Source organism: Gymnoscopelus microlampas, assembly GCF_963454915.1.
Source record: "Gymnoscopelus microlampas genome assembly, chromosome: 22".
Taxonomy (NCBI): Eukaryota; Metazoa; Chordata; class Actinopteri; order Myctophiformes; family Myctophidae; genus Gymnoscopelus; species Gymnoscopelus microlampas.
This window is the reverse complement of record NC_139959.1, coordinates 33,725,515-33,750,095: the sequence shown is the minus strand read 5'-3', so window position 1 is coordinate 33,750,095 and position 24,581 is coordinate 33,725,515. Positions and strand designations below refer to the sequence as shown.

Below are 24,581 nucleotides of genomic sequence, written 5' to 3'. Positions count from 1 at the left end.
TGTGCCGGTGCCCACATACAGCAAGAGTTCAAGATGAAAATAGCAGATCTATGTTGCATTGTGATCTTGTAGATTGGCTATTTTTATTTTTAACAACTGAAATAGGGCTTAATTAAAGCTCTATTATGTATTTTGTTTGTGAATACAGTGTAATTGTGTTCAATCTGTATGGTAGAATATGCTAATACAATATAACTTATTCAATTGGGACGGTTGTATATTGTAATTGGTCTCCCTGCTGTGCTATTGAGACATCTCCTGTGTCTAGGTTGGTGGACACACCTTTTGACTCAATCCTGTTTCTGGTTCTTAATTGATTGATTTTGATTGATTGATTGAATACCTTTGCAAAGAACAAGGCACGGTGGCATAGATTTATACAAAATAATGCTAAAAGCATGACCCAGATAAGCCCTCAGGGCTTGTTTCCATTAAGGTCCTGTGTTTTCAATTCGTCGAGACATTTAAAGACAAACAATAATATACAATAATAAATACAAATAAATAAATAAAACATCATATATATGAGGAGTAATAATAAGAAAGAAAGATATTAACAGTAAACAGTTGGGGGGGGGGGGGGGTAATTTCCAGCGAGAAGCTTACACTTTTACTTTTTACAGGGGCCAGTTACAATTTGCAGCCACCTGTAGGTGCTCTTTTAGAGCGGTTTTGAAGGAGGGTAAGGGGTCACACTTTTTTATGCCTGTTGGTAGGGCATTCCACATTCTGGCGGGCAGCGGCATAGCAGTAGAACAAATTTTACCCCAGTTTTGTGCCGAAATTGGGTTCAGTGAGATCAGTGGGGCTCCTTCTGGTGTTGTGCCTGTGTGTGTCTTTTACGCTATTGAAGTAGTTTGACAGGTACATGGGTATTCTAGCGTATCTTGAAGACCAGGCCCATTGATACTCTGTCCTCTACCCTGAGCCATCCCACCCTAGCATAATGAGCAGGGGTAAGGTGAGTTCTGGGGGTAAGGCCTAGTAGTAATCTGACCAGTTTGTTTTGAGAGGTCTGCAGTTTTGTTTTTAATGCCTTTGAGGTGCTAACGTGTATGCATAGTCGAAATGACATTGGCTGAGTGCTCCTGCTATTGTCCTCAGTGTGTTCCTAGTGACCACTGAGGAGATCCTGAATAGAAAACTTGTTCTTTGGCTGACTTATCTGATTACTTTTGTTTTTTCACTTGAGATGTTGGCCTCTAAGATACAACCCAGGTAGGTAATTTCATCTTTCCTTGTGATGACATTGTCGCCCACTTGCCACTTTGAACGTGAAGTCTTTGGCCTTGCAGAGGTTAATTCTGGACCCCAAAAGAATGGATTCAGTTTTGCCTATGTGTAATGATAGTTTGGTATCAGTGAGCCAGGTGCAGATTCTACCGAGTTCAGAGCTAAGGGCCTCCTCAACCTGCAATCTGTCCCTGCCCGAGGCGAGTCATCCGCGAACAAGAACATATTGCAGTCACATGTTGTATGGTATGTTGTTTACGTATACCAGGAACAGTAAAGGCCCTAGTATGCTTCCTTGAGGAATGCCACAGCTCACTGGGAGGGGGGAGGACAGGGTAACATTCACCTCCACCACCTGTTCTCTCCCCTCCAGATACTGTAGGATCTCATCTCATCCAGCCCACTGATGTACTATCAAAACCAATGGCCTTCAACTTATTCATCAGTATGGAGTGATTGACAGTGTCAAATGCCTTTTGGAGGTCCAACATAACATGCCGCAGTATTTGCCTGAGTCCACCTCACGTTTGATGTAGTCAGTCAAATAGAGTAGGCATGTGTCTGTGGAGTGAGATGTTCTGATGCCAAATTGGAATTTGAACTCATTAAAGGATAACTTTGTTTTTTTACAACCAAGGTTTATATTTTAGCTTGTAATTAAAGTAAATAAAAGATGAGTGTTATTTTTTTTTCATTTACTGCTTTCTATAGTTTTAGCAATTTTCACAATATTTTTTACAGTGGGCGGGGGCATTCTGTCTGGTGGCTAAATATGACTTTTTTACACAATAAAAAGGTCCTGTGGTCTTTGATGGCCAGATGTGAATTATTGGGGGCTAGAAGAGCTACCGTAAATAATAATAAAGAAAACGCCGGGTTATTGTGTAAAAAAAGACATATTTAGCCACCGGACAGAATGCCCCCACCCACTGTAAAAAAGATTGCGAAAATTGCTAAAACTATAGAAAGCAGTAAATTAAAAAATGTTAACACTCATCTTTTATTTACTTTAATTACAATCTAAAACATAAACCTTGGTTGTAAAAAAACAAAGTTGTCCTTTAAGGTACTTTTCGACCTGTTCATATACTAACCTCACTATAACTTTCAAGATAGAGTATAGAATAGAAACAGGGCGGTAGTTGCCAGGGTCTAATTTGCTTCCTTTTTTGTACAGAGGGGTGGCTCTCGCTAGTTTGAAATCTTGCGGGACGTGCCCCTGGCTGATGGAGAGGTTTGTTATGTGGGCAATGATTGGGGCAATAGAGGGGGCTGCGTCTCTGAGAAAAGTGGAAGGTATATTGTCGTGGCCTGTGGCCTTGTTTTGTTGTAGGGCGCTCAGTTTTTTAAACACATCATCAGTTGTCACCATGATGAGTTTAAAGTCATCTTCGCGTACACTTAGACTTTTGTAGAATGCTTGGATGTGCTTTACCATGGCTTTACCCCATATAGCCCAGAATGAGAGGGAAGTATGTTAACCAGTGTGGTTGCTATGGTTGTAAAGAAGTTATTTAAAGTGATTTGCCACATCCAGCTTGTCTGTAATGACCCTGCCATCCGATTGAATACTTTATTAACAGTTTGCAAATAGTGCAGTGGTACGATTATACAATGGCGCTAAAAGGATAACACAAAAAGCCCTGGGGGCTTATTTCCATTGTGGTCCTGGGTATTCATTCTGACCTGAAGGTAAAAATGTAATTTCTCCCAAAAGCAAGCAGGCAGGCTCAGGGTAAAAATGTCAGCACTTGCACAGAAGTCTGGTCAAACTATTCAAACTTATTTAACTTCGTTATAAGTTGTTTTTGAAGTTGTGTGAAAATATTTTCCCCTTGCTGAGCTGAAGGTCTATCAAGCTGTACTACATTTTTTCCCATGCAGTAGAGGCAGGTAGCACTATGTTTAACTTGAGCGACTGGTTCAATAAGTATGATAGGTACAATAGGTAGGCTACGATGTAAAAATGTCCACACCTCCGTCACACCTCTGTCACCATTACCTCAGACTGCTGGGTTAGTCATCTTAGTTGAGAGATTTTAATACATCCCACAGTTGAGAGCGGGTACCAGTGCTCAATGTCTAACACGTCCTCCCATCACAGAATGATATCAGAGAAAACAAAAAAACATTTTCCACCACTTCATATTGTAATTCATTTAAACAATTTTACTATCAGATCTAAGCTACCATTTTTACAGATTTTAGGTACATATATTACAGGTAGGATATACTCAGCTATACAGAATAAAACTTCTGCATGTGCAGCAATTTTCTATTTTTTGTTTGTTTAATATAGCCATAGTCTCCACCTCATTGGGTCCTTTTTGCATTGTTTGACTCAATCATATTTCTCACAAAATATGGGCACTCAGTAATTTTGCATAATGCTCTGGGCAATATCTTTGAAGGTAGACATCCATTTTTCCTTGAACTCGCTGATCCCCAGTCAGACCTGTGAAGAAGCAAATAAAAATAAAAACAAAAAATGATTAAAGGGTTATTGTACAGGAGCGCAGATATTCATATGAACTAGTCTATCGCACTTCAGGTCATGTTCAAAGCACAAATTGTGCAAAGCACACAATGGATGAACTTCCTTAGATTAGAGTAATACATATTTCTAGATCACTACTGAGGTCACATTAGTGCTTATTTACAAATAGAGTTTCAGAGAGTTACAGTGTCCTGTAAATACATGGTAAAAAAACAATACAGTAATGTGTTATTAATTATAAAATGCACTTTAAAAGCAAGCAGTATTTTAACCTATTAAAAACCAGCAAAGCATCTGTGTCACTTTAGATTTTTGGCTATTCAAAAATAGCAAATATACAAGCTCACAGCTCGTCACTTTGTGCAACGCTGCAATCTTGTACATATGCTATTTTTGGACATTTTTGAAAAATCGTGTGACAACTACTGATTTAGATTTGACTGGGCAACTTTCAGTTGTAGTGGAGAAATATTTGACCACGGGTATTTATACTTTGACTCAAGTAATGGGGTTGTGTACTTTGTCCGCCACTGTCTACAAGATATCCCTATAATATTAAGTGGAATATTAGAGATGTGCCATAATAGAAGTATTAAACTGATCAGGGAGTTAAATACACACAGTTAAGCTGCCAGAATTATTAATTTATTTTCTACAGTAGACTGCCAGACTTTTTCAATGAAAAAACAAAAGTACTCAGGAGCCGAGATACAGAATTTTTAAGTTAACAAGGAAGTGGATGGGAGTCTAAATCTTCGAAAAATCACATCTCCTTGGTCTTTGGGTCAAATTGAAAAAAAAAAAGAAAAGTTTTTCAATAAAACGCAGATCTGCGTCTTTGGCAGCCTGCGTTCTAAGGACTCAATAGAACGCAGATCTGCGTTTTTGGCAGCCAATGTGTTAAGGTTTAGTGTTTATTACCCAGCTTTTGTGCTGTTTTCTCAATCTTCTCCACGGCGGGCTGCATGTCTTCTCCCTCAGGTACGATGACCTCTATCTCTCCGACACAGTAACCGAAGTCGGCCTTGTCAAGATCTACATGCACGTCTTCCTCAAGAGTGAATGAGCACCGCAATGTCGTAAACTCTGCAAAGCACACCAGATTCAGCTTGCTCAGCCAAGACTCATCTCCCTCAGAGGAGCCTTTCTCTGCTGTTTTAGGCCTATCTTGGTCCGCTACCAGCAGCTTCTCCTCTGCAGAATGTATTTCTTCCCCTGGCAGTTGACATGATGTTTTTCTATCCCCGGCACTGTCCTTTAAGACACCTTTCACTCTCTGTTGAATTTCTGGCAGACTAGTTATCTCTAAGTAGCGACTGCACAGTGCAGACTGTTTAGGATGCTCTGTTCCACTGTTCTCTGCCTGGCGGACTGTTGCTGTTGGACACTTCAGCTCCCAGCATCCTCTGCGTTGACGCAGCCAGGTGTCTTTCAAAGTGAGATGGAAGTCAGGTGTGTCAAAGTACCGGTCATGAAACTGACGCTCGCCAACACACACTCCTGGTTGAAAGGAGGAGAGAGAGAGAGATTTAACAAGTTGTAGTTATATAGTTATTATAGAATAGTAGTTATTGTAGGCCTATGTGGGTAAGGATATGGGGACAAATGCAGAGGCACAAATGCAAGTCCAAATATTTTCAAATAGCCTATGTATAAAATAGGGCTAAAGAGGTTAATGTATGTTTCATAATATCATAATTTATGTCTGAAAAGTAACTAGTATCTAAAGTTTTCAAATAATTGTAGTGGAGTAAAAGTGCAATATTTGCCTCTTGATGTGTAGTGGAGTAGAAGTAAAAGTATTGGAAATTGGAAATACTCAAGTAAAGTACAAATACCTCAGAATTGTACTTAAGTAAATGTACTTAGTTACTTTCCACCACAGGACATATGAAAACATACCTCCAATCCCTTCCAATGTTTTCTGAATGTCAGCATCACATACAAATTTTCTCTCCACTTCCACGCTCATCTGAAATGACACAATTTGACCGGCATCAATAACTGTCATTACATGCTGCCTGTTTTAATTGGTGTATGTATGCACAGCATGTCTTATTATACATGTAGTCAGTGGTGTAAAGTGACTTTTAGAACATTTACTCAAGAACTGAGAGTTATTTGTACTTTACTGGAGTATTTCCAATTTTCATTACTTTTACTTCTACTACAATACATCTCAGAGGCAAATATTGTACTTTTACTCCACTACCATTATTTGGAAACTTTAGTTACTAGTTACTTTGTAGATTTTGATTTACAAAATATACGTTAACCACTTCAGCCATTTTTTCAACATAGGCTATTTGAATGATTGCTACTTTTACTTAAGTAAAATATCTGAGTACTTTTTCCACCACTGCTTACACATGTAGTTTAGCTGAAGCTAGATCATTACAATCTGAGTCAATGGATCATATGATCTAACCATTGCGAGTTCCAGTCATTCAGTGCAGCCTGAGCTCATGCATACCTATTACATTATACTATGCATATTACAGTGTTACAACTGTAATCTAAGTACAGACCTTTAAATTCACAATTAGAAGTCCAAATTCACTCGACATACAAAAAAACAAACAAAAACACAGGGCAGAAACTCTGCAACAGATCCTGTAGGGCAGGCTAAAGTCCAAACCGTTGTGGGGTAAGTTGTTTATTTTTCCTCAGGCACATTAGAGGCACCTATCAGAGTGTTCAGGGCAATCATTGCCTGTCCCAGTAACGCACATCAGTGTTGCCACGTCTGCTTATTCTAAGCGACTTTGGGCTTATCTTTCTGTAAAGTTGCTTGTAAATATTGGTAGTTGCGGATTGCGTTTTTTTGGGCTTGTTTCTAAAGTGCAGTTGCTTATGACTGATAGCTGGCATGATTAGGCTTGCTTGCTTCCTCCTTTTATTTAAACCAGTGGTTCTCAAATATTTTCATGAAAATGTTTTGTGCCCAGGGAGCATTTGTGTTGCTAGAATGTTTCAAAAATATTCCAAATATTCCACATTCTAGCTCTTCAAGCTTGTGAGCTTGTAAATAGTGCTAATGTGGCCTTAAGTTGCTTCTTTTGGGCTTGTTTTCCTAGACCTGGTTGCTTATTTCTCTGGCTAAATCTGGCAACACCGATACGCAAACCAAGCGCATAAAGATGGTGCATTTCTAATCCTCTCTGCTTTATAAATATGTATTATTCTGCACAGAGGTGCTGTTGATATACGACACATTTACTGTATAGATGCATGTCAAATATGTTGTAGTTAATATGCAGTAAAACAGCGAAGCATCTGTAAAGACTGTGATATTTATCGAGTATTATGCAGTCTTAATTGATGATTTGTTATGCTATTCCTAATCCTGACACAATAATGTCGGGCAGTAGGCCTATGAGATTAATTCTGTTTCACCTTGGATGATGTAGGATTCCACACGGATTTTAAAGGGATATTCCACTTTCAAATAAAATAAACACGAAAAGAAATGATGACAAATACATGAAAAAAGTCATGGGAAATCACTGATTTGACTTTTTATTTTATTTATCTTTTATATATTTCTTTAATGTTTATTTTATTTGAAAGTGAAATCACTTTAATACACTATATTATGTTGCATTTAATCACCTTTTGTACATATAGCCTATATACATAATATAACAATTTATATCTACAAAGTAACTAGCAACTGAAGTTTTAAAATAATTGTAGTGGAGTAAAAGTATAATATTTGCCTCTGAGGTGGAGTGGAGTAGAAGTAAAAGTATTGAATACTCCAGTAAAGTAAAAATACCCCCAAATTGTACTTGTATCACATCTACAATCTACTTCATCTTTCATCTTTTAACGACAATATATTAATTATTCATCATTACTAATTGTTCATTTCAGTGGTGTAAAGTAGATACATGTACTCAAGTACTGTACTCAAGTGTCAAGTACAATTTTGAGACATTTTTTACTTTTTTACACTACAATTATTTGACAACTTTAGTTGCTATAGCAACTAAAGTCGTTATAGCAGTAGTTGCAACTTTAGTTGCCAAGTCAAGTAATTGTAGTGTAGTAAAAGTATAATATCTGCCTCTGAGATTAAGTGGGGTAGAAGTAAAAGTATTGAACATTGTAAATACTCTAATATGAAATAGTAAATACTCTAAATTGTACTTAAGTACAGTATTTGAGTAAATTCTCTTAGTTACTTTATACCACTGATGATTATTAGTATCCATGATGTGTTACATAAGGAGATTTGATAGCCATCATGTGTGTGAATGTCAGCAATCAGCCTTGGGGGGAGCTGTCGTGTGTTTACTAGAGAGAAAGAGGGGAACTGTGTTGCCATGTCCGCTTATTATAAGCGACTTTGGACTTATTCTTCTGTAAAGCATAGACTGTATAAATGAGAGCTGTACAGTTAATTGCGGGTTGCAGTTTCTGCCTCCACGTCTCTGCATCCATCTGCTGAGATCGTTACATTGGGGTCAGAAGTGGGATCCCCCAACACTCCCTCTCATTGGCCAGAAACACACTGAAATACATTACAATATGTTTATAAAGGGCGAAGTGCTCGCTTCTTTTGGGCTTGTTTTTCATAGACCTTGGATGCTTGTTTCTCTCGCAAAACCTGGCAACACTGGAGGAGAAGGAGAAGAGAGAGAGGGAGAGGAGGACGAATGAGAGAGGGAGGGGGGAGATCCAGCCAGGGAGGAGGAGGGAGGAGGCGGAGAGAGAGAGAAAGAAGAAAACTTTTCAGTCCCGAGGAGGAGCGAGAGAGAGAGAGGAAGCGTGCTACTGCTGGAGCCCGGGCGACCATGCAGGTAAACGCATTAGCTAATTGCTCTGCTCCCACAACTTAATTAAAAACAACGATCGGTTTAATTATTACGCCGACGTGGCTCGATCGCCACTGCGGGATCGAGGGGCGATCGAGCGACCCGGGTGGGTTGGATTTGATGCAGCATTTTAACTAATCCCGATCCGTCACAGATTTCGAACATTATAAAAAAAAATCCCAAAACTTTTTTCCTCGGCTCTCCTTTTTTCCCTCCCCCCACCACCCTCCCCCTCTCTTTCTGCACCACCCCCCATGATCGGATCGCCGTCCTGTTCCACAAGACAAGAGACGAGATCGCACTAGATCCCTTTTCCCAATCCAACACAGAAAGAAGTAGCTTAGCATTTTGTTAATTAATCTTCTTTTCGGCAATATTACCCCCGCCAACGAAAGCCCTTGTTTAATCAGCATGTTGCACGCACCTACACCCATAGTACCAACAGCGATCTGTTGTTTGAAAAGGTATATGTATGGTCTCTAGATCACAACAATAATAACAACAATGGTTATAATAATAATAATAATCAAAGAGGAGGGGGTGGTGGTGGGGGGGGGGCGGAGGGGGGTCCCGCGGAAGGAAGGAAGGAACGCGATTGTGGGTGGAGGTTGGTGTGTGTTTTTTTTTCTTTTCCCCACACACATCTGCACGGATCGAGGAGCAAGCGGATCATGCACGTACATGCATTCATTAATTAAATGGCTTCAGTCCGTGTGCGCGTATAGCAGGCCTCGATGTCGGTGCTGCTTGTTGCTTGGCCGGATGATCACTCATAGATGCCCGACTGGCTGCGCTCAACCACCGGGGTGAGGGAACAACTCTAGGCCGGTGTCGCGTCACTTAAGACAAAAAAGAAGAAGAAAATAACAGATCTGCAAGCGCGACGCGTCGTTAGCTTGCAGATCTGTTATTTTCAGATCCACAGCTTGTGGATCTGTTATTATTTTTTCCTTATTTTTTTGGTCAAGCGCAGTAGTTCATAAATTAAGGTTTTTTAATACTTAATTATTTGTGTTTATCGTCGTTTCGTGCGACGTAAACTACGCGTTTTTTAACGACGAGTGTCGACGTGACGCGTGTCGACACTTGCTCGCCCGGAAAACGATGACTGATTGTCGAAATAACGTAACGTTTCGCGAGGGGGAGCCTTTATTAAAATAGTCTGGAGGAGACTTGTTTGAGGAGGGGACGTTAATTACCCTGCTGCTGCTCTGCTAACAGGCTAAGCTAGCGAAAGAAGTGCCACGACTGTTGTGAGGTTAAAGCCATTTTGTTTGTTAATTAAACCAGCCTTTGAAGCTTTGTCAGAGGATTGTTGGCAACTAATTAGGATGTTAACCTCGTGTTTGAGCAGTTTTGGGTGTTTGTGGTGGTTATTGGTTAATTATTATCGTCAGTAAACGAGCTTTTTTGTGTGCAACACACACCACTGTAATGCGACGCTGCTGAGGCAACCTAGCTTGCTAGCTAATTGATTCATCACTGGTGTCGTGCATGATAGCTAATTAGCTCGTTAATTAGCCAGTTAGAAGCGTTGGAAGCGTCGTATTAGTTGCGTCTTTTTGTGTTTTAACTGGTACCGTCGGAATGAGCATCTTTTGTGCACGATCTGTAACGTTGATGTTGGGAGTTCTTTTTAGAGATTTTTGCTAGCTTGGCTAATTGGCGATCATGACGAGGAAGTGATCGGGACCTGTGTTGGTCTCTCTCTCTCTCTCTCTCTCTCTCTCTCTCTCTCTCTCCTCATGGATCTCCTCTTTTACCACTAAATCTAGGTTGCAGCTTTATTTACGAGTAGTTACTGCATGGTAAGATTGTTATTCACCCCACATCGGTCGGATATACACCGGCAGGCTATGATTTGGATGATTTTATTAGATTGCATTGGAAGGTGTTTCACAACCGGAGGCATGGTGCTAATGTCAGGCGTCGCTACGGTCATGCATGCCATGCAGCAACTGTGACCTCAGATAGTCTTGTTAATATGTTTTAAGGCTGTTAATAATCAGGCCAACACTTGGCCTGTTTGATCATTGCTATATTTTGAGACCATCTTTGTACGGTATAGTACAACCAGAGATTGTATGTTTAGGAGTGTTGGCCTATTAGTTGCATGCACTTTTCTAACACAATGTATTTGCTTCCTACATGGAAAGTAGTGATGTATACAATTGAAGATGTTATGATCGTTTGGGGGCTTACATTAAGTTTGTTTTCCAAATCAAAAGTCCTTGCAATCTTTACAATAAGGTGTAATTTGATACTGTGGTTGCTGACAGGGGGAAACTCCCTATAAAAGGTTGTTATGGCTGAAATCAAGACTCGGGTCTGTATTTTCATAGTGCTGTGAAGCTGGGATCAGGGTTCGCTTGTTCCCGTCGCATTTTCTCTACCATCTGTGCCATTTTCTCCTATAAAATATGGGCTAATAATGCAAAAAGTGTCATAACATTCTCAAAGCACAGCATGGATATCTGGCAGGTGCAGCACAGTGTGGATTTGAAGTATTATTAAATCATGTTATTGTGCGAAAAACGATCACTTATGTCGTAATGGCACTTATTCTCTATTACCTTGTCCTTCTGTACTGCAACAACTGAATCCCTTGGGAATGAATCGTTTTTTTTATATTGCCATACCTTTCATTTTATGTTTATTGGCCAGGAGGAGTCTGGAGAGTCTGTGAGCAGTGACAGCAGCAGGGTGGCAGAGTGGCTGTGCCCCCTCTGCCAACAAGGGCAACCAGACAGATCGTCTCTATCTCTGCATCTCACTGGACAACACAACGTACTATCTAACTGCGTAGACAAACTGCTGGACATTGTAAGTGCACAAGGACAAAAGATCACTCCATAGTCCATCCTTTAGACCAGTGGTTCCCAATTTATATTGTAAAATCGATGTTAATTTAACTCTGAGAGTGTACAAATGGAACCAAATCATTTGGTTCCATTTGTACACTCTCAGAGTTACAGACCCATAAGGGTCCATTTGGTTCCTATAAATCATTTAGCTGGGGACCCCCTGGTATCCCCTCAAGTACCCCTGGGGGTCCCCGGACCCCACTTTTTAAACCAATGCTTTAGACCATCCTTTTCTTATAGTTTGATACTATTTTGATGAGCGGCAAAACCAATAATGGTTTTACGCTTTGCAAAATACATAGAGCTCATGAAAGGTAAAACTGTGGACAGTAGCAGTGCATCAATATAAAGAAAATGATCTGTGTTTTCAACTCGAATTGCATTTAGTGTTAAGGCCTTTGATTATGTTTGCAAGCAATAAACGTTGTTTTAAGCATGTCAAAGCTATTATTTCATTGTAATTAAGTAATATGGAATCTGTGATAACTCCAAAGTCGTTTTGTAGTGTAACGAGTGCACACTACAAACACAAAATACGCAGATACAAATAAGAATCTGTACTCACACACATAGTCTTTTAAATGATTTATTTAAAGTGCACAGCAGTAGACGGAGACAAAGGCATTTCAGCCGTCAACTGCCTTAGTTATTCTGTCTTAATTTCTTGTAATATGACCATTTAGGCTTGGCATTACCTATGCAAATCTCAAATCTTTGACAGAAGTATTAACTGACACTTAAAACTTAACCCATTTAGACCTGGAACGCATCTGTGTCACTTTAGGTTTCATTGGCTATTCAAAAATAGCAGATATACAAGCTCATAGCACGGCACCGAGTGCCGCGCTATGAACTTGTAGATCTGCTATTTCTTTTAAATCGTGAAAATATTTTTAATTTTTTTTCCGAAAAACTGTTAGGATTTATAAAATGTTTAGAAGCGGCCTCAGGTCTTAATGGGTTAAAGAAACTGAAAGATCAAATTGTCTTCAGTTAAAACAATCACCATTATTTACGTGGGTGAATGGATGCGTCATAGATCTTATACAAAGTCATTGATGTTTGTTTTTATGCTTTTCAGGCAAGTGTCAAATTAAAGGCTAGGTCAGGTTGCACTGTGTAACATTGCTATGCTTCAATGAGTCACACACACAGCATGGCGCTATGTTGGCCTCATGCTGGATGGCAATCGGCCACCACGTGACTGATAGCGTTCACCTTACTGTGAAAGGAGTTATATTTATGATTTCCTTTTTTCACTGTTGACTGATCCTATTCATGTTTTCCCTCCTTTTTAATCAGGCTGTCCCTAAACAATGTGCCAGTGGAGAGGTTAACACAGATGCTCACAATACCACAGGTGAGTGAGAGGTATCTTCAAACAAGCCAGAAATCGTTGTTTGACAAATATGTTTTAGAATTTAAGGAATTAGACATGGCAAACAAATATTAGAGATACTATGTTCTCAGAAATATATACAGAAAAAATGATAGAAGAAATAAAGGGCACAAATATTAATATGAATGAATGAATGAATATTGCATTTGTTTATATTCTGTATATAATTGAATAATAAATGTAACAGTCCTTGTATTTGTTAGTAGATTGTGAACTTTAATTATGAGTACAACTACGGTACTTGCTTGATGCCTGAGCTGGCCAAGCGTTCTGCCTTTATGAATTTGTGTCTTGAAAACCAAACAATCTTTATTACATTTTTAAGAGAATGTAGTTTCAAAGACATCTTAGGTTTATTTTTATGCTGTTCCCTATGTAATGTTATGTAAATGTATTCCACCGTTTGTCTGTACGCTTTTCTGATTTTATGTTTTGTATGAGGACTGCGGATGAAAATTAGCATCTTTGCTAAATCCGGTGTATTTACGTCCATGTGACATCCATTAATATGCTCTGTCCTGTCCAAATAAACAAATAAAGTAAAGTAAAGTATCTTATTAAAAGACAGGGTGGATGTGAAATCACGTAAAAGCAAATCTAAGCTCATTATGAGGAAGATCAAAGTTTTACAGTACAAACTTTTAAAGGGAACAAATTGCACCTGAAATGGGTTGGACGAGGACCGATATTTAAGAGGGGGGGAAAAAAAGGTAGCATGGATGTCAACATGAATAGACTATGCACAGCAGCGATATTATCACTTCCTTCACAGGTGTTACCAATAATACTAATGAAGGCTCTGTTCCATTTAGTGTAGCAAAGTGGTTTCCACGACCCCCATAACTCTTGAGAGTGTACAAATGGAACCAAATGGACCCTTACGGGTCCATTTGGTTCCATTTGTTCCATTTTGGTTCCATTTGTACGGGTCCATTTGGTTCCATTTGTACACTCTCAGAGTTACACACCTATAAGGGGCCATTTGGAAGCCCATGAGGGTCCCTGGACCCCAACTTTAGACCCACTGGTGTAGCAGAGTGTTTCCAGTGAGCCAACATGCACAATATCAGCACCCTGACTCTGTTTGACCAGAATGGAACAGAGCCTTCATTAGTATCATTGGTAAAACCTGTGAATGTCTTCATAATATGGCTGCTGTGAATAGAGCCTATTACATGTGCAAATGTTCATTTTGTCTCTTGTTAGAGTGGGCCAGTTAAAGCAGGTGTTCCGTTTACCTGTTTAACAACAGTTGAGTTTTGCGTTGTTTTTACTCTTATCAGAAGCTGCCCTCCAACAAATGAAGCATGGTGAAGACTCACAACCCTGCCAAACTGAGGAGAATTCACACGCTGTCCAGCAGCCTAAAGACAAAGTGATGGAGGAGGAGGTGTGTGGACAGGGTGCAGCAGAACAGGGAGCAGGTGGAGCTCAACCAGAGTCACAAGGGAATCAACCCACAGGTGAAGAAACACAGCGAAACACAACGGAAAACACAGAAATGGCGGAAGCCAACGCAACCGCGGCTGATAAAAATGGTGTAGTAGTACCTCCAAAGGTCACCCGGTCATTTAAATGCACCGCCTGTCAAGAGGCGTTTCTGTCCAAGACAGCTTTAAGTGTCCACTACTCCTCTGACACCCACATTCAACAGATGAAAACAGGCGGGGAGACTGACAAGTCTGTTGTGATTCCTGTTCTGGCTCGGCCATATTTGTCCAACAAGCCCTATCAGTGTGCTGTGTGTCGAGTCTCCTACAATCATGCCATCACCCTCGAGAGCCATATGAAGTCTGTTTTACACCAGACCCGGAGCAGAAATGCTGGAAATGCTGCCAATAGCACCGCAGCCACTGGGGGTTCGGGGAGCAGCAGCAACAGCGTTCCAAGCCCAGAAGTGGGAGCCTCACAGCTAGTCACCACAGCAAACCGCTCTGCTCCCGGGAGCCTGATGGCGACCGCCAAAGACGGGGAGCAGATCCCAGTATCGGCAGCAGCTCCATCCCTCCTCGCCTCCCCTGTGGCCTCGGCTCAGGCAGTCTCTGCCTTTCTCACCCTCCTTACGTCTAGCCCCAGCTCCGTCTCACACTCCCTCCTCCCTTCCCTGTTTGCGGCTGGCACGGCTCCCGGGGTGGCCACGCCCCAGCTGGTTCCTCAGCCTCAGATGCTCATGCCCTTGATCCTGAACGGGCTCCAAGCCCAAACCCAGCAGAGCCAGGAGAACCAGCCAGGACACCTCCTGACCCAGTGTGTGCCATTACTAGGTCTCAGCCCAGCCCAGCAAGCCCTTGTAGCCCAAAGACTCAATAGCTTACAGAACCAGGGGCCCGCTGTTGGAGTCCAAGCAATCACGCAGTCCTGTGTGGAAGAGCAAAAAGGGGAGGACGGAAGAAGTGAGGAGGAGCATGTCAAGCAGGAGGATAAGACGGTTAAAGAGGAGAATAAAATGGTCAAAGAGGAGAATAAAATGGTCAAAGAGGAGAATAAAATTGTCAAAGAGGAGAATAAAATGGTCAAAGAGGAGGTCAAGGTTGAGGACAGGGACAGTTTGCCTGTGGTGGGTGTTAAAAGAGAGAGAGGTGAGGAAGAAGAGACTAAGGAACTGATAAGCAAAATGATTAAGCTAGAGAAAGATGGAGAGGAGGGGAAGATGGAGGGGGCAGATGGAGATAGCACAACAGACGGAGGAGACAGTTTGACAGATCAGTCGGGGCTAGATGGAGGAGATAAAGTAGCTATCCTGCCCACCTCCCCGGCAGCCACAGAGAAAAGCTTCCGCAATAGCAACCTTTCACCTTCTACGTCTGTACGCAGCAACTCGAGCCTCAGCCCTGTACATTTAAACCTTACACTTAGCCCGGATTCTACCCCACAGAAATCGCAGGCTGGCACAAGCCCTTGCGGCTCAGTTGACTCCCTGAAAACCAGCCCGTATAAGAGCACCTCATTTTCCCCCGACCACACTCGTCCTTGTCATAATACGAAGGGGCGATACACTTCTCCAGGCCCGCCGGTACTGTCAGAGTTCCAGTCGGAGGTTCTGTCGGCCTTCTTTGAGTCCCGCAGTGAGGCAGATGCTGCCAGCCCTCCTCGCGAGGACTGTGAGGCACTGGGCAGAGAGGTAGGCCTCACTGAGGAAGAGGTACGCAGGTGGCTATGCCAAGCACGCAACGTCAAAGTGAGACAGAGAGCAATGGGATCAGAGCACAGTCAGGACAGAGCAGGACTCTCCACGCAGATCCAAATTGACGGTTTAGACAATGACTTTGATGAGGATGAAAGCTCACTGATAATAGCGGAAAGTGAGGATGGAGCCGAAGCCTCCAGCAGTCAGGCAATTGATTTGTCTAGTAGTAGAAGGAAGAGGAAAGAGAGGGCTGCTGAGAGAAATAACCAAGGAGACAGATCAGTCTCCTGTTTGACCTCTGATTCGGAGACTGAAGAAGTGTACACCTCTGTCATTGTGTCTGATGATGAAAGTCAGAATGGGTCCTTGAGGGAGGGGCCCGACAGCCCTGCGAAAGACGAAGCACAGCGGGAGCCAGCCGGCAATAAGGGCCCCAGTGGGGGGAAGGTGCTGCGCTCCACCACTGTGTTCCTCTCTGACGCGGAGGACGAGTATGAAGAGGAGGATGCCGGAGGAGGTCAGAGGGCCAATCTGAAAAAGAGAAAGAGGGAATTTGAACGGGAAGAGGTGGAGGTCAAGAAGGAAAGGCAGGACCCAGACGTGGATCTGGAGTTGGAGGCCCAAGGGGATCCTCCAAGCACTCAGGTCCACTCTATGGAGCACACAGGGCTTCCAAGTGGCATGCTCCACTCCCTCCCCCTCTCTCTGTCCCTCGCTCCCTTTTCTGCACAGTTTCTCAGTCCCTATGTCCTCTCACTTCCTCCCTCCATACTAGGAGATAAATTGCCCATCTTTTCCAACCCGCCAAATATAACGCGCTTCGCTGAGCCTCTCATCACACAGTCCCTTTCTTCCCATGGCCAAATTTCTCATTACCTGTCCAATGGAGGTGACTGTGAATCAGCTTTGGACCTCAGCATAGGGAAAAGGAGCAATTCAAAGTCCACTTCTTCCTCATCCTCGTCCTCCATGGTCGACAGGACATTGTTGCAGAAGGGACGTTTGCTGGACGGGCTGGGTCTGAGGCCCACATCCAAAGGCCTGGTGGTTGTCCAGGTGAAACCGGAAGGCTCAACCACTACAGCTTCCAACAGCAACACTAGTATGGTGAACTGCAATAGCCTGAACAAGTCAAGTATTTACATGAGGGCAGCAGAGAAAATGAACGCAACATTGCTGGAAAGGGAGAGGGAGAGGGAGAAGGAGAAGGAACAGCAGCAAAGGAGGTCAAAGGGCAGAAGGTATCGGGACATGAGGCGTTCCAGGACCATCATCCAAGCCGAGCAGCTCGATATTCTATATGGCTGCTACTTCAAAGACCCCAACCCTGGGAAACACGAGTTTGAGCAGATTTCGGAATGGGTCCATCTCCCAAAGAAAGTTGTCCAGATTTGGTTCCAGAACATGAGGGCAAGGGAACGCAAGGGCGAGGTGCGATTCATCAGCGATGGAACCCTGGCGGCGCTGGGCAAACCGCTCATCAAGTTCACCTGGCCTCTTTCCAAACCCATATTCTCCAACAAACCTCCCACCACTACCAACAGCAGCCCTGGGAGCATCGCAACTACTCCCATGGTCCGCACACTCATAAAGACAGAGAAAGAAACTGTGGAAATGGGCAAACTACTGGATGTGGTGAAAAATGTCACCCCAGTTCCCATAAAGCCTAGGGAGGCTGTCTCTTCCTCCACGATCTCTCCTGTGAGCTGTGTCGCCTCATCAGTGCCAAAGATAAAACTCGAAACCACCAGCAACCTCACTATGGTCAAAATTGCCCCCAAAATGAACACCCCCATCCTCCTTGCACCCCCCAAGGAGCTCTTCCCCATTGCCCCTCGCCCAGTCTTGAAGCTAAAGCTGGAAGAGGAGAGTGAGGATGACAAAACGGACGAAGAGAAAGACGGTGAAAGAGAGACGAGGCCCGTCCCAGGAGCCACCAACCGCATGGTACCCAAAATCCCCACAACGCCCATCAACAACAAGCCCCCCGCCACAGCAACGGTGCAACAGAAACAAAACGGAATGAACTACTGGACCCCCAAGGGTTCTTTCAAGATCAATACACTATCAAGAGAACAGCTGGCTCTTCCCATGCACAACGCCCCATCTCGCACAATCCCCCCTCCACCGACCCCCAGCATTGCACCAGTGAGCCCAAATATACCCAGCAAAGTGGCCAGTCCCGCCACCCCGGCCGTGGTGAAATCCAGCCCCACAGAGAACAGCTTCCTTCCCCACTCTTGCAGCCGCAGACCACGCACACACCTTTCCTGCCTGCAGCTGTCCATCTTGCAGTCTTGTTATGAGACCTGCGCCCACCCCAACGCCATGGAATGTGAGGCCATTGGTACGGAGCTGAGCCTACCACTCAAGGTGGTGCAGATCTGGTTCCAGAACACCAGGGCTAAAGAGAAGCGCTGGCGGCTGCAACAGGAGAAAATGGTAGGTATCTAAAATTATGTCTTGATCTATATTTCTGCATACAGTCAGCTGTGTGTTTGTTTATCTTTGCGTTGTCTCATGGTAATAGGCCCTATGCACAGCAGCATTCACAGGTGTTATCAATGATACTAATGAAGGCTCTGTTCCATTCTGGTCAGACGGAGTCAGGGTGCTGATATTGTGCATGTTGGCTCACTGGAAACACTCCCAAATGGCCCTTTACGGGTGTGTAACTCTGAGAGTGTACAAATGGAACCAAATGGACCCGTAAGGGTCCATTTGGTCCATTTGTATGCTCTCAGAGTTATGGGGGTCGTGGAAATCTGAAATTCAAAAATCTGAGAACTACTGTGCTACACTAAATGAAACAGAGCCTTCATTAGTATCACTGGTAACACATGTGAAGGAAGTGATAATATATGGCTGCTGTGCATAGATCCTATAAGTTATTACAAAAAGTTATATTTGAATGAGAAAAATTCTAGATTAATTAGTTTGAGTAGAAACTATCTAAAGTAATGTCTTAATATTTCTGCATTAGGTAGTTATACACAACATGTGTTCAGTTATTAATAATGTATGTGAGGATTGATATTGGTCTGGTTAACATGCTCAGAATATTTCTGAAGAACTTTTGGATTGGATTGTTCCCAAACTAACCCAAAAGATACATTTGTACATTTACAAAAATACATTATAACACACATATCTTTAGCCTAATTTAAGCCCTAATGTGACGTGTTGTGAGCTTGTAGATCGGTACTAACGATTTCCACATTTATGGATTTTGTTTTTGAGAACATTTTTGAAATTTCTTTTGTGTGAAATAGCCCTTTTGAAATAATTTTGTGAAAGATAAAGAAATTGTAAAGAAATTGTAAAGAAAAGGGATATTTACTCAACACACACAAATTGGACCGAGAACCAAAAAGCCTCTTAACTAACTTGGATGCAGCCTACATGACTATTAACTGTTATGGGATGCTCAAATGTTGTAGAAGTGCGTTTTAAAATATTCAACAGAGGTTTTTCACTGTCTAGTACCAGAGGTGGGCAACCATGTCTTTTGATCTACCGGTAGATCAGGATGGTCTTCTATGTAGACAATTTCTAAAACAAAAACATAATACATTTTTTGATGTGCAAACAGATTATCAGAATTTATTTTGACATCCTTATTAAAGGTGCTGTAAGTGGTAGGTTTTTGTTAAAGTTCTCTTTTCCCACCTGTAATTATGCCACGGACCACAGGTTGAGAAACGGTGCTCTAGTAAATAGAAAATTCATTTTCAGGTGGGAAACAAATCAAGAGGCAGAAAACATTTATCAGCTTCAATAGGCTCTATGCACAGCAGCCATATTGGAAATAAATTGGGCCTCTTACTTCCTTCACAGGTGTTACCAATGATACTAATGAAGGCTCTGTTCCATTCTAGTCAGGTTGCTGATATCGTGCATGTTGGCTCACTAGAAACACTCCATTTTGGTTCCCAAATGGCCCCTTATGGTGGGTGTGTAACTCTCAGAGTTATGGGGGTCCTTGAAAATAAGACAACCACTGTGCTACACTAAATGGAACTGAGCCTTAATTAGTATTATTGGTAACACCTGTGAAGGAAGTAAGGAAGGGGCCCAATTCATTCCCAATATGGCTGCTGTGCATAGAGCCTATTATATTGTGCTCCGGTTCCAATGTGTTCAATTTCACTTTGTTCATCCTACATCCTGTATGACTTTTCTCTCCTGATTGGATAAAATTGGTATCCTGAACTGAAAGTTTTCAGTTTACAAACTACAAGCTCGAACTACAAGCTCAAAAAGCCTGGTTTTAAACCTGTAGATCGGCTATTTTAATTGTGCAACACTGGCACGCAACTAAGGCCTTAAGAAGGTCATTAATGTTAGATATATTATATTGTATATTGTGGAGAGGTGGGGTGGTCCTTGAGGATTGTTTGAAATATGCTACTGGTCCAGAGCTCAAAAATAGCATTGCTCCATAGCGATTACTATGGGAATATAGAGCTATGTCACACTTAATGTAAAAGGAAAATATAAAACAAGCAAGTATACACTTACTGTATACATCACACACAAACATCCACATACAATTATAAATTCTTAAACCATAACCCCTTCCCACCCCACCCAGCCCATCATCAGGCGAGCCCCACAACCTGCAATGAGTCCGATCTTTGCAGGAGTGCAGAAGTCCATAAAGTGGCATATATCTGTATGTATTTAACACTTATTTTAACCCCAGAAAATTGCACCACCTTTAATATTAAATGATTGACTCATTCTGTGTTTACATTATTGTGATTTGCAGCTAAGTCGTGGATATGTTTGTTCACTGGCTGGCAATGGTATCACTCCAACCTTAGAAACGGCAAAGTAGATCACATGCCACTAGAAAAGGTTGCCCACCACTGAACCTATGACAAACAGGATTAAGACAATGAAAAAGCTACATCAAACTCACTTTTGTCCCTCTCACTTTTGTCCCTTTCCCTCCTATTCACAGTCACCTGTGTCAGGGGGGAAAGTGGACATGAGCTCGGGAAGCTACCTACAGTACAACGCCCTCCGAGCCAACCGTCCCATCCTGCCAAAGCCAGTGCAGCTGACTGTTATCGAATCCGTGACGCCTTCCGTGGCGGGCCAGTCGGCGCCAAAGGAGACCCTGACGGGTCGCTGCGAGGTCTGTAATATCACTTTCGAGTCCAGAGCTGCGGCCAGATCCCATGTGTTCTCTCCGCGACACCTGGCCACCCTGAGAACCACTAACTTTGGCCAGCCCGCGACGCTCGTCAGCAAGAATGGAACCAGCAGTGGTGGACCTGGTGGCACCATTCCGGGGTCACAGATCACTCTCTCCAGTCCTGTCTCCAGTTCTGGTGGTGGTTCTGGAGGTGAGACTATCGTCGAATCACCTCCATCACCAGCGACCACCAGCAGCAGCTAAGACTTGGATCAGGATGGATCTACAAATAACTCTTCCTTGGACCCATTTGGGCTCCTCAGATTTTAAGAAACACATTTTTGAGCACTAATCCTCAAACGATTTCTCTCCCTGCACCGGCTATCCCCTTGTTTCCCCTTAACTGACTGAACAACTGATGTCTAAAAACAATGGAGTTCACCCGCTTCCTATACAACAGGCTACACCCGCTTCCTATACAACAGGCTATAACCACACTGCTTCATTCAACAGCTCTCAGATGAATGATGAACATGTCCCAAGCTAGGGCTGCACAATTAACTGAAAGTAATCAAAGTGATTTTATGTTTCACAATTATGTAATCGTGAAGCTATATAATTAATTCAAGCATCTTATCTGGCACCCCACTCTCATTTCCTCACCATTAAACAAGGGTTAATAACCTCAACACTGTACAACCCCATCCACCAGACTCACAATAATGTCACATACCATTTGGATAAAGATAGGGCACCGATTACCACAATGGGTAAAGAATGCATTAAGAATTATAAAACCTTTTTCCACCAAAAATTATATTAAACAAGTCCTAACCGTGCAGCCCTATCCCAAGCCCCAAACCCACCACCCCTTTGAAACATTTTTGGTCCAAGGCCTGTGGTTATATTACCTTCCTTATGAGAACTTCTAATTTCTAGTCACTCAACTTGCCATGCTTGTTGTCCTACTTATCCTGAAGACTGATGCAAAATGTAATAATATTCTTGTCTTTGGAAGTGGCCATTTGACATTGGGCCTGGCACACTTTTTGGGGACACTGACATTAGATACACCAACCGTCTACCCAGTCTGCTCCTATGGAATCATTTCTTTCGTATGGCTACTTTCTCCTTTACAGCAAAAATTGCTTTGGATATTATTATAGGACAAGTGGATTGATCCAGCGGGAGAGGGGGCGAAGCTGTTCTTCACCAGTTTATTAGCTAACAGACATTGTGGTCTGAAAGCATTGTATGTCTACTCACTTGGGATTTTGAAGGTACTTTAACAAGAAATAGGGCTGTTCACACTTTCCCCCAATCTGGGTCTATGTTCTAATGTTCACTGTTTTCATGACAATCCAAATAGACAGGGCAAAAATGAGAGGAATGCTGAGGATGGTAGTTTCTTTGACAGCACTTTGACACATTTTACTTGTATGAAATGTTTTTAAGCATTCTAAGGCTGTGTCTGTTTATGGAAAGACACGCTAGTGCATGTTGGATGCCTTAATATAAATTACAAGTTAAATTGATTATTTCTTTTCCCTCTTTTGCTAGTCGATCGAAAACATGCTTTAGCTGCTTGTGACTGTACCATTGTACAAGAAGCATTTTGTGCATATAGATGAAGAGTTCTATTCCAGAATGCTATGTATCCATTTTGGGGTTTCAATTTGACCAGAATTTCACCATTCCATATCTTGAATATATTGGAACCTGACTGAAACAGTGTTGGTGTTTTGTCAGCCAACAACTTCAGTAGACAACTAATGTACTAATCTTGACCTATTTATCGCTTTGAATGAGACGATACCATGTTTCCAAACGCTCTGGTCTAATTTTGGAATGGAACTCCTCAAACATCTAAATCTGATTACAAATATTTTTAAATATTAGAGCTGTGCCGAATACTTGACAGCCTTAAAAAGGGGAAATATTACAAGGCATATGAATTGAAACCGAAAGTGCTCCTCATCTAATGTTTGCAAATAAATTAAATGGCTATTTTACTCATGTCTGGTGAATAGGGTCCATTCAAGGCCTGACCACTTTAATTTGATAAATTCATTGGGATTTCTTTTTGTCATGAATAGTGTATGTGTGAAACAGGAAAATAACTACTTGGGTCAATGTATTGATTTTGATATCTAGAGTTAATACAAGCAAATACTATAAACTGACATACATTTCTTAGGTCAAGCCAAACATGGAGAGATACTGGGAGCAGGGTTTGAAATGGTCTGTCTCTCGTGTGTTTTGTTCCCCTTCTTGTTTGGTTTTGTCTTGAAACATAATTGCTAATTCTGCTTATGTACCTGCTGGGAAATGAGATGCAACAATGTCTAATAGACATGCTAGACAGAGGGGGGTATTATTCTCCAGTAGCCTTATGGGATTATGGGTACTCAAAGTCTAAGAAGCAAATTGGGAAATTGACTGAGAGCTATAAGATGGTGCTGTTTTGAAGGACACATGATATACTAAAGACGTTTTCCTTCAGTTTAAGTTGTATATTGTTATTAATGTTACTATCAATAGTTTTAACAAAAATGCAAAACTAAAAAATAAACTTTTTGTAAAGAAATATATTAAGAAAAAAAAAACTGATTATTCCAAAGTAATCCTCCCTTTGCTTTCTGTCATTTGAAAAACCAAAAAGCAATCTGAGGTTGACAGAGAGCTAGAGAGGCGTTCCTAAATGCAAATTGTAAAGGACATCCCATGGCTCGACACTTGTGCCAATCTATTTGGTATGTTTTTTTCCCTTTTTTTTTACTAGGCTTGAAAAAAATCCAAGATGCACAGCCGTCTCCACAACAGCACAGAAAAGACTAGTTTGTTTTCAAACTATTTGGAAATGGGAAAAAGTGCTACAAACAATGGCCTTTAATTGGGAATTCACAATTGGTGTCAGAAGCATGGTAGCTAGTGTCTAAAACACAGGATTGGATGGCGGTGTTTGAGCCTCATGACTGGGATTATACACAAACACAGACTGTGTTGCACTGTCCAAGGTAGATAGGTTTTTATGGAGATCTGCTTTTTATTCTTTAATCATGTTCCATTGTCACTTTGATTCTCACTATTGTTATAACTATACTACTTATCCTATTATCATTACTACTTTCATCACTGTTTTGATTATTGATCCATAACGGTTTTTGATGCCACCACTTTGCTCAAAAAAAAGTTTGGTATTGGTATGAATATTGAACAAAAATGGTGGCTGTGTTATGAATTGTTAGTTTTGATTAAGCTTAATTTTTTTCCCCCTCACTGTACCTGCTTTTTTTGTTTGATCTCCATTCTGCTTTCTTTGATATACAGAAAGAAATAAAATCCATTGAACAACAAAATCTGATCTGTGCAACTGCAATGTCATGGAGAGTAGCCAAATGTAATGAATTTACAATGTATATTCAGTTTTTTTTTTTTAAAACAAACGATTCCGTTGTGTACTTCAGGCAATGTGCTTTTCACAGAAAGGTCACCAAG

The 24,581-nt window shown here is 41.8% G+C and overlaps 2 protein-coding genes across 6 annotated transcripts; one reads left to right on the top strand and one right to left on the bottom strand.

The window, feature by feature from the left end:
• Positions 1 to 2,915: 2,915 nt before the first annotated feature.
• On the bottom strand, positions 2,916 to 6,371 carry thtpa (thiamine triphosphatase). Its single transcript, XM_084048431.1, has 4 exons — positions 6,259 to 6,371; positions 5,633 to 5,702; positions 4,652 to 5,230; positions 2,916 to 3,688 (listed from the first exon to the last, which is right to left on the bottom strand). The coding sequence occupies exons 1-4, from the start codon at positions 6,295 to 6,297 to the stop codon at positions 3,588 to 3,590; spliced, it is 789 nt and encodes a 262-aa protein (XP_083904557.1). The 5' UTR covers positions 6,298 to 6,371; the 3' UTR covers positions 2,916 to 3,587.
• Positions 6,372 to 8,447: 2,076 nt separating this feature from the next.
• Positions 8,448 to 23,925, top strand: zfhx2 (zinc finger homeobox 2). Of its 5 annotated transcripts, none has more exons than XM_084048976.1 (6): positions 8,448 to 8,535; positions 11,215 to 11,373; positions 12,717 to 12,774; positions 14,097 to 18,382; positions 20,535 to 20,615; positions 20,907 to 23,925. In XM_084048976.1, exons 1-6 carry the CDS (start codon positions 8,530 to 8,532, stop codon positions 21,345 to 21,347), a joined length of 5,031 nt encoding a protein of 1,676 aa, XP_083905102.1. In that variant the 5' UTR covers positions 8,448 to 8,529; the 3' UTR covers positions 21,348 to 23,925. The 5 variants fall into 5 exon arrangements, with proteins under 5 accessions (XP_083905102.1, XP_083905103.1, XP_083905101.1 ...); XM_084048977.1 differs by lacking the exon at positions 8,448 to 8,535 and adding an exon at positions 9,204 to 9,356 and having other exon boundaries at positions 20,958 to 23,925; XM_084048975.1 differs by lacking the exon at positions 8,448 to 8,535 and adding an exon at positions 9,204 to 9,356.
• The last annotated feature ends 656 nt before the right edge of the window (positions 23,926 to 24,581 follow it).